The sequence below is a fragment of the Capsicum annuum genome, unplaced genomic scaffold (genome assembly GCF_002878395.1).
Source record: "Capsicum annuum cultivar UCD-10X-F1 unplaced genomic scaffold, UCD10Xv1.1 ctg31187, whole genome shotgun sequence".
Classification (NCBI taxonomy): domain Eukaryota; kingdom Viridiplantae; phylum Streptophyta; class Magnoliopsida; order Solanales; family Solanaceae; genus Capsicum; species Capsicum annuum.
This window is the reverse complement of record NW_025837800.1, coordinates 1-9,425: the sequence shown is the minus strand read 5'-3', so window position 1 is coordinate 9,425 and position 9,425 is coordinate 1. Positions and strand designations below refer to the sequence as shown.

The window sequence follows — 9,425 nt, the reverse complement described above, 5'->3', positions numbered from 1 at the left end:
AAAAAAAATGAAGAGAAGTTTTATTTGGTGTAAAGTCGGCTGAAGTCGATTTTCTGAAGTGGGTAAAATATTTTTATGGAAAAACAATTAGTAAAATATATGTTTATATGGAAACCTTTCTAAAATATTATTCAGTGTCCTTTTTGGTTAATGAATCCTCTATTGTACAAAAAGAATTGTTATTCATGGAAGTAATCATGGCTCCATCACTGTTTGCCGCAATTTGCTTTGTGCTGTCCAGGTTCATAGTATGATTGTTAAAGTTACAATGAAGAACTCTTATAATCTGCCAGATGATTTGGTAAGAGGTATACTAGTAACGCTTCCTGTGAAATCTCTTTTGCGATTCAAATGCGTTTGCAGAAATTGGTGCGCTCTTATTACAAGCTCTTCTTTTGTGAATGAGCACCTTCATCACAAGGAAAATCCAACTCGTTTCTTAATATACACTCGTGATCCATATCCCTATATTTCTATCAACACTTTTATGCTGCCCGAAAAAATATCCTCCAGTGTTACTCCTATGCTTAAAAAGCCTAGTTATTTACAAATCCCTGGAATGTTGAAGATCGGTGGTCACGTTGATGGGATATTTTTCTTGAGGTCTGAAAATAGTATGGCTCTGTGGAATCCAGCTACGAGAGAGTTCAGACCTCTTCCACCATATCTCCTCAAATTATGTGGTGGTGATAAATTTGGTTTTGGATTTGATTCATTAAGTTGCGATTACAAGGTGATGCAAATTGTGGAGGAACACAATTATGTGAAAGAAAGTTGGAATGGGCTTGCTGCCGTTTACTCATTAAGTAACGACTGTTGGAGAAATCTGACATTCAACATTGACATCAATAGTAAAATTTTGTTTAATTCATTGTGCTCGACCTGTGTGAATGGAGTTTATTATTGGTGTGCAGCAAAGGCAACTGAAGTCATTCCTCATGATACCTATGAAAAAGTAATACTACTTGTATCTTTTGACATGCATAATGAAGTGTTTGGTGAGATCCCAGGGCCTGACATACTTGTAAAAAGTCTTCATGCTGGTTCTCTTACTCTCTATAACGAATCTCTTTGCCTGCTAGTTCATGGGTACGATGATCAAGAGCGTCCTTCCATTGATATATGGCTGATGAATGACGAAAAGCTGTGGACTAAAGTTATGAATGTGATAGTGCCGATACCTGCGTATTATGACCCTCGCTGTCGTGGGTTTTGGGGTCATGATAAGGTTATTCTTGAACATAAAGGTCAACCTATACTAATCTACGATACCAAATCCCATGAATTTACAAATCTTTTTCATAGAGAAGAGAAGACTAAGAGAACGCGAGTTTCAAGTTACAGGGAGAGCCTAGTTTCCATCAAAAAGTAAAAATGTGTGCGTGTGAGAAAACGAGTTTAATAGGACTTTGCCGTTCAGTTGATCTTTGATTGGGAGTATTGAGATAATGTGCACTCTCAAATCTGTTGAGAATGAAGAAAGATAATTGTTTGTCTACTTGAAAGCCTCATTTGTTTATATTTCCTAAGCGTCTTTTGTTTTGTTGATTCGTCACTATTTTACGATCAGTTTGAAACACGGGTAATCAACAGCCCTAAAAGTTAGAATGTATGTGAAAATCTTCGTATATGTAAAGTCTAACTGAGTTTTTTGGATTTATAGAAAGTGTCAAAGCCATTTATCAGTTGATGCCTCAACCTTGGCGTTCATATGGCAAAGAACAACTGTGTCATTTTCACAGTGGTAACTACAAACATGTTTCGCAAACCTCTTATTCCACATTGGCAGTGAAATGATACCTCACTTCCATAGAGCGTAGTTCTAAAGCAGAATGTATATCTCTCTATAGGCATAACAACACAGAGATTTTGAACCTTACCTCTTCTCAGGAAAAGCAAATACTTAAAAAGGAAAAGAATAATTTTTTGCGTAATTTGCACCCCAACAGGGAAAACAAATAATGTAGACAAGTGTCTTACCAAAGGAAACTACTAAAAAAGCTTGACTAATGTTTCCATTTATGCAATTGGACAAAGAATTAAGTCGTAGTTTCCCCAGTTATGTTCTATACAATTTCAACAAGCACCATAGTCCATAGTCAATGTCCAAATTTAAATACACAATACCATCAATTACTGACTACTGCCAAGTAATTAGATTCAACAAATGCCAGCCATAATTGCGCAAAACTCATTTAATCTCACTAACTTACAATCTTACTGCTATTTCTCCTTTTACCGACTTAAGATCCAACCCCACGGCCAGAGGAACCAACAGAAATAGGGCGTAGGAGTTTTCAGCAAAAAAGAGTTCATCTTAGCAAAATTTTCCACTAGTTGCACAATCTTCAAATTGAGAATCAGGAGAGAACGCTTCTTTTGTTTTGCATCATTATCTAGTCAATCTAGTACAAATATTTGAAAGCCCAAAATCAGAGTTAGAACAAGCAATTTAGAACTCAAGATCACCTCAAAGGGATGGACAAACAATGTTTTGGGAGATGTGAAAAAGAGAGAGAGAAGAGACCGAGGGAAACAAAGCTAGGAGAGGCCTCGATAGCCATCATATACGTGCAACATAGGAATTGGCCTGAGTCACATATCTCACCCACCGATAAGGATTATATGTCTTTGACTTCTTTGCAATTTGTAAATATTTCACCTGCAAGAAACAACCAGAAATCAGGTTAGAGATATAAAAACAATATATACAAAACCCAATCCATGACTGGTGGAGGAAAAAATATAAACGGTTGTTTGTTTGTTTTTACTAGATATGCAGGGCTATCTGCCTCATGTTTGGGACTCTTCTGAAAATTCGGGTTCATTATTGGTTTGAGCTGAGCTGACACAGTTTAACAGATAACATTAGAAATTAAGTACATGTCCCTCATTGGCACATTCTGTGTCCCAAACCATTCTCTTCCCCTTTAGACGAGTGTTCCCGCCTTTATTATCACAAAGGGCAGAACCTGACAAAAAATCTTGATCATCGCCTTTCTCGAACAAACCTGGTTTGATGTGGCTAATTCACACATCTCTCCAGCTAGATTCCTTCAAAATGGGAACACATATCTGCTGAAGAGATGTGGTAGCAAAATTGATAAAACAACTAGTTTGAGGAAATTTTGGTGCAGCTCCACCTCTGTGGTCTCTTGGTTGTTATCCAAACTCAAAAGGATGTCCTTCTAACAATTACTTCTCCAGAAAAATACGAATGGATCATTACATTTAATGTAATCCCTTTACAAGAAAGCAGGAGAGAACAAGATCAAAGAGAAAACTAAGGTATAATTGTAACACTCCTGCTAGGTGAGATGCCATTGTCTTGTTCTTGTGACAAGGAATCTAACTTCACAAGCGTTTACCTGAAGCCTTGAAGGATTATACATTGGGATTGTGAAGGTCATGCTCACTGGTCCAGCTTCCTTGGTGATATTTCCTGTATTAGGGACGAAGCAGAATTAGAATAACCAAGTCATGTTGTATCTAAGGGAACCGAAGTGCAGGATACATTGCTGGGATAATAAGTGAGATTGACATATTTCTTCTTCATACCATGTGATTCTTGTGAAAATGTTAGCTTGGCACGTAATGTATGATCTGATCCACCGAGAACCTGTTTCAAATTACAGATCAGTAATTATCAGAATAGGTAAGAACTGTTTGAGAACCAGATGGTAGATGGATATATTACCTTCTTCAAACTCCACTCAAGCCTCTTATTGGATTCCTTAAAATCAGTTGTTTGACCAACTGCTCCAGGTTCCAACTCAAAGCTTACTCTACAAATTTATTGATGGTAGAAAAAATCAGTTACCACTTTGGTATACCTTCAACATAATAAATATTGCGAAATATAAACACCACAAACCAAATAGTTTGACAAGATTTTAAGAACTTAAGTAACACGACATAAATTTTCAGGTTTCCCCTTGTTAATATCACGCCCTACCAACCATGCAAAGCACACCTGCTAGGCACTCGGGGACCTATATCATATGGTATGGGAAGACCAATTCCCTCTGTCCCTATAGTAAGACATCTTTTGACTCTGTACTTAACTTTGTGAGCTTAACTGATCTATCCTCGCAACGCTTGCATCTCCTTGATGCCTTTAAATGAATCTACTTACTTCATACACGCACACACAAAGGAAAAAGAAAAAAAAAAGACTGTACGACCCATCTTTCCTTATGGGGTTTCTAATGGTGCAGTGTAGCATACAGTGTCATGTGCTTATAAAGTAGCCCTTCAAGACTGCATGGAATCGGGAGCTGTTTGTATCTGTTACCTAATGCTACTATTCAAATTGCTAAAAGAGAGGTTCAGTGTTACATATAATAAATAAATAGAATCCTCTCGCTCACACAAAAAGGCCATAACCCACACAGAAACTTTCAGCTAGCTTTCTCCCTCAAACAAGCAAAATCAGTTAGAAAGTACCAGAATCCCTAGTAACCTAATTGACACCACAAAAAAATGCCAGGAAAAGAAAAACTAAAATTTATGAAGATGCTCTGCAGCAGAGTAAAAGTAAAGATTACCTGCTTGTATATGTAGGCAGCGGCATTTGCACCAAGATTGTATTTGCAGTAATGTCCGAAGGAAATTCAGCACGGATCTTCAAGATGACTTCAGCCTAATAGACGAAAAGAAGTTAGATTTATCTACATATTTGTAAAACTACAATATAAGAAGAAAAAAGAAGTTACAGAAAGTGCGTACTATCACTCTGTTCTTTGACACAACAAACGTGCAGACAATTACTTAAACCACACTTAGCTACAACAAATTTTAGTTTCTCAAATGGGAAGTAAATAGTGTCTACCTTTAGTGATCCAGCTTCTTCAATCAAAGTATTGATACGAAAGGGAGGCTTGAATTCCTGGGTTATCCTGTAATTCATGACAGGAAATTCACCATCCGGTGGAACCTAATAAAGCAATATGATTTGCATCAGATCACAGGGAAACAATCTTTCAAGAGATATATCACAAAAACATAATAAATATAAGAATGGCATGTTTTCTCTAACATCACGCACCAGAGTCAAGGTCCTGTCCACATCAAAACTATCAAGGTGCACAGATTCATGGAAATTGCAATCATCCAGTATTACAGCTCCAGACCCAGCCGAACCTCCATAATCTGTTAGAAGAAATGCGATGCCATCACTTTTTACGTCGTACCAAATGTACCACATGGAGAAGTGGAAACCAGAAAATGGATGCAATTCAGAGGCAACAAAACTCTCACATTGCAAGACAATTAACATGTGATTGGGTTTTAAAAAAAAAAAAAAGATAATTAACATGTGGTGAAGCATCAGTAAGCCGAGAAATGCAGGAATCCATTAGTGACTAGATTACCATAAACTGATCTCCCACCGGCCTTTCCAATGCTCAGATCCTCATTGAGAGCTAACCTAATTTCTGGATTACCAGTAAGATAGCTCTTCATTTGAATGGTCCCATCAATTTCAGAGGTCAATATATAGCCCTGCATTTGTCATAATGATAAGACATATGTACTAAAAGGAAAGATAGGGCAGATAAACCACCCATTTTACAACTATAAAGAATATATCTAATTGGAATAGTACTTAAAAAAAAAAAAAAACTTGCTAAAATCGAATGAAATTAAACCAGTCAAATTATTCGTGTCGGGAAAGAATATATATGAGTGCCTCAGAGATGTTTGATTCACAAAAGGAAAAATTTAACCATCCCTAATAATATCTTCTCATAGGAAAACAATATCAATAAGCATAAAGAGGTTTTGGCTCAACCACTCAACATTTTTTACTTGTTTTTTGAAAATGGTAACTGTAACCACTCAACATTCTTTCCTGTGCATTTATAAGTTTCATTTTTGATGTAGCAAATCAAGACATACTTTATCATCACAGCATATTGCTGCAACAGGAAAGAAAGACAATCAAAATTTCAGAATCCAAGCAGAAAACTCACACTTGAGCTGAAAGTAATGCTTATTTTTTCAATTATATCCACGAAAATTTCCTCCCTCTTTCTTCCCCCAGGTTCATTTGCCACCACAGATTTAGTAATTGCAGTCCCTGGCATTCTTTTGGTTCCTTGCTGCATTTAACACAGTCAGTGGCATAAACAAAGGTACAACTGTAAATCAAACGAAAAATGAAGAAAATTAAGATCCGATCTGGTCCTTAAAAAGAAACACTTCCAAGTTAACATAGAATACCATGAACATGGCAGCAGGACCAAGGGGTGGCAAGCGGCCAGCATCAATCATAATTGGCTCATTAAATATGTAAGACTTTAAGATTTCTGTCGACGTTGTTTGCACATAACCAAAATCCTGTCAAAGAAATGAGAATACAAAGAAAAACTAAGAATATACTCTCAACTTTATAAAGATCTAGATAACTCATAATTTTCTGTGAGTGCATAATAATTCATAGAACTCAACAGAAAATTAAGGTTAAGGTTGTTCGCAAGACAAATGCCTAATGGGGCAAATCAAACCACGCAGAGTACCAAAAATAAAATTAAAAACTCAGTTTAAGGGAATTATAACTTTCACTACTTCAGAACCAGTCATATATGTCATCTTTGCCCAAGTTTATCATAGCAATATATAAATAAAGACTGAATTTACCGCCAAACTATAAAACCTGACAATACTTTAAAGGGTTTAGGTAGAAACATATGATTGCTGTAGACAGAATTACAAGGTTAAGAAAAATCGATAACAATAGGGTATGAATTTGAGGATGAACTGTTATTGTGGTGCTATGATAATATTTTGAAACCCCAGATTGTTGCAGATAAAATTATTTTTTATGAAGTGCTTTAGATAGATTGATGAAGAAGTTCTTAACTGTTCAATCTTCACTTTTCAAGGGGGGAAGAATAGAATTTATTGGCATAAATTTTAAAACTCAAATTTTCCCTGATAAATGGGCGGCGGGTGTAATTCCTTGCAGACTATCCGAGAGACTATAAATGATCATGAAAAATGCACAAGACGTGGCTTACAACAACTTCATCAAGAAGCTCATACACCAGCACAAAATTTTTCCGCAATGAGTCTTCATTTAGAACGCCGAGGTAATCTTTGATTACACGTGAAATCCTCTGGAGAAGCTCCAATACAAGGGAAGGCGACAAATTTGTCCTAGATGTCGCGACAAAAAGCAGGCCAACTACCTTCACATGGAAGTAGTTCACACCATCCACATTCTGCAAGAAAAAGAAGAAGAAAAGAAGACTATTAGCACCTCTCTCAATAGTTGCAGTTTGCAAAACCGAATGCTTTATGTAGATTGAATATACATAATAAACAAAACACTGATCACTGGCAGCTCCCATTTAACAATTATCTGTCAGTTGACAACTTTTCAAGCTCGCATATGTGGGAAGCTTTGAACTGATCAACTCTGTACACGTGCGTATAAAAGTAAAGTGTTGCAAGCTATTGGTGACCTTAGACATACAGGTGAAAAAAAATCAAAAAAGGAGTAAATACTCATGACAGATTAATGGAAAGTCTGATGTGCTGGAGAGTGGGCTTTACAACGGTTTATTGAGAACTTCCCTTCACTCATCTTACTATTTCTGAACTGTTCAACATGCACTTGGCGTCAAATGTCTTTCGACAGTGATATGTAGGTAGACTGATCAATGAAGCTCCTCCTTAAAAAGTCTCAAGAGGGAATTCTTCTATTAATTAAGATGAAGGGAGATGACTAACATGCTACGACCCTCTGGTATTTGGAATTTTCTTTCAGATATAAATGACTGGCAAGGAAGTGGTGGTAAGTTTCCAAGTTTTTCAACTCTTTTCAACAAAAAATATATACGGTAATTTCATCTAATCACACAAGAAAAGAATACCTACAAATACAGGAGGTGCTTCCTCTCCGCCATCTTCTTTCCAAAACTTCACTTTCCGGAAGAAGATCTCTGCACTTCCTTTCGGTACATCACCCCGATCTGTTTTCACGTAAATGTTAAAGAAAACTCGTCAGATTCAGCCTCATTTATATTTCGGAGGAGCCAAAAAAATAATAATAAGGACATGATAGCAAAAGAAAGGGTGGATGATCCACGTGAATCATTCATCTCAATTAAAACGAAAATAAAGAAAGAACTGCTGTGTGCAATTATTGTAGTTACAGAATACCACTTCCCTGTCTCCACACCCTTACTTTCCTTTAGAAAAGAAGGTACTTGCTGGTTCACTGTTTCAAAGTTTTTTCACAAGCACTAAAACAGTAAAACCTTGCTCAACAGGCAGTGGTTAGCTTCACAACAATGAAGACCCGAGAATAATAAAATAATCAAACGCCCATCGTGCACTTTGGAACATTTGAACTCCCTCCCTTTCAAACTCCCCCACCCAAATCCAGTCCTAACAAAGATAATATTCAGAATGCAGTTAAATAATCCAGACTTATAAATGAAACCTGACATCTTAAGCTCAAAGTACAACAACAAGAACAATGTACCAACTACCAAGCATAATCCAACAAGTGAAGTCCGGAAAGGGTAGAACGTATGCAGACCTTACCCCTATCTCGTCGAGATAAGAGAATTTGTTTTCAATAAAACCTCAGCTTAAACAAGGCCTGATATTTTAAGCTCAAGGTAAGGCAAAGATATTAATCAGAGACTTAATTTGCAAAATATTTCATAATTTGACAAATATAACTTAAACCTGGTTAACCACAATTTCAATTGAAACTGCCAAATTATCCACTATATATCACTTTATGAACCTAAATTCACAATTATCCGATCAATCCATTATATACTAAGCCCTAGATAAAATGTAATGACAGCGGATTTAGCAGTCCAGAACTCCAAAAAACAAAACAACAGCTAATATTCCACAAAAAATACCAATTTTTTTCTTTAAGAAAAAAAAATCAAAGCGATCAACTAATTTAAGCTGGTTAGCTACAAATTCGATTAGCCATAACCTATAGTAGTACAAATTTGATCACATCCGACTGTTCCAAAGTCGTATACTCCAGATCAGCAAACTGAAACTCGATTCACGCGCGCAACAATCCAGAATATACTATGCCCTAGAGTAAAAACGCAATGGCATCGGATTTGAAAGTCCAGAACTCTAAAAAACAAATGAACAGCTAATATTCCACAAAAAATACCAAAAAAATTAAATTAAAAAATCCAAACGATCAAATAATTAAGCTCGTTGACTATAAATTCAATTAGATATATATAGGACAAATTCGATCACATCAAACAGCTCCAAAGTTGTATACTCCAGATCATCAAACAGTCCAGAACTCCAAAAAAACAAAAGAACAGCTAACATTCCATAAAATTAGTGAAGGTGCCCGAAAGCCAGTTCGAACACCGCGGTTGTATATCTAAAAAAACGATAAAAAATTCCAAATTTAAAAAAAAAAAAAA

General features: G+C 36.2%; 2 protein-coding genes across 2 annotated transcripts; one reads left to right on the top strand and one right to left on the bottom strand.

Moving 5' to 3' along the window:
- The first annotated feature begins 147 nt into the window (after positions 1–147).
- Positions 148–1,498, top strand: LOC107868663 (F-box/kelch-repeat protein At3g23880-like). The gene has a single exon (XM_047402953.1). It carries the CDS (start codon positions 251–253, stop codon positions 1,370–1,372), a length of 1,122 nt encoding a protein of 373 aa, XP_047258909.1. The 5' UTR covers positions 148–250; the 3' UTR covers positions 1,373–1,498.
- An 819-nt stretch (positions 1,499–2,317) lies between these two features.
- Positions 2,318–7,976, bottom strand: LOC107867365 (AP-4 complex subunit mu; the record flags this gene model as incomplete). The annotated part of the gene is given in 12 exon segments (XM_047402952.1): positions 2,318–2,662; positions 3,369–3,442; positions 3,559–3,619; positions 3,698–3,785; positions 4,548–4,642; positions 4,832–4,936; positions 5,048–5,151; positions 5,373–5,502; positions 5,973–6,101; positions 6,223–6,339; positions 7,020–7,223; positions 7,882–7,976. Coding segments are annotated over 12 exon segments (1,301 nt in total), but the record flags the coding sequence as incomplete, so codon positions are not given.
- Between the last annotated feature and the right edge of the window lie 1,449 nt (positions 7,977–9,425).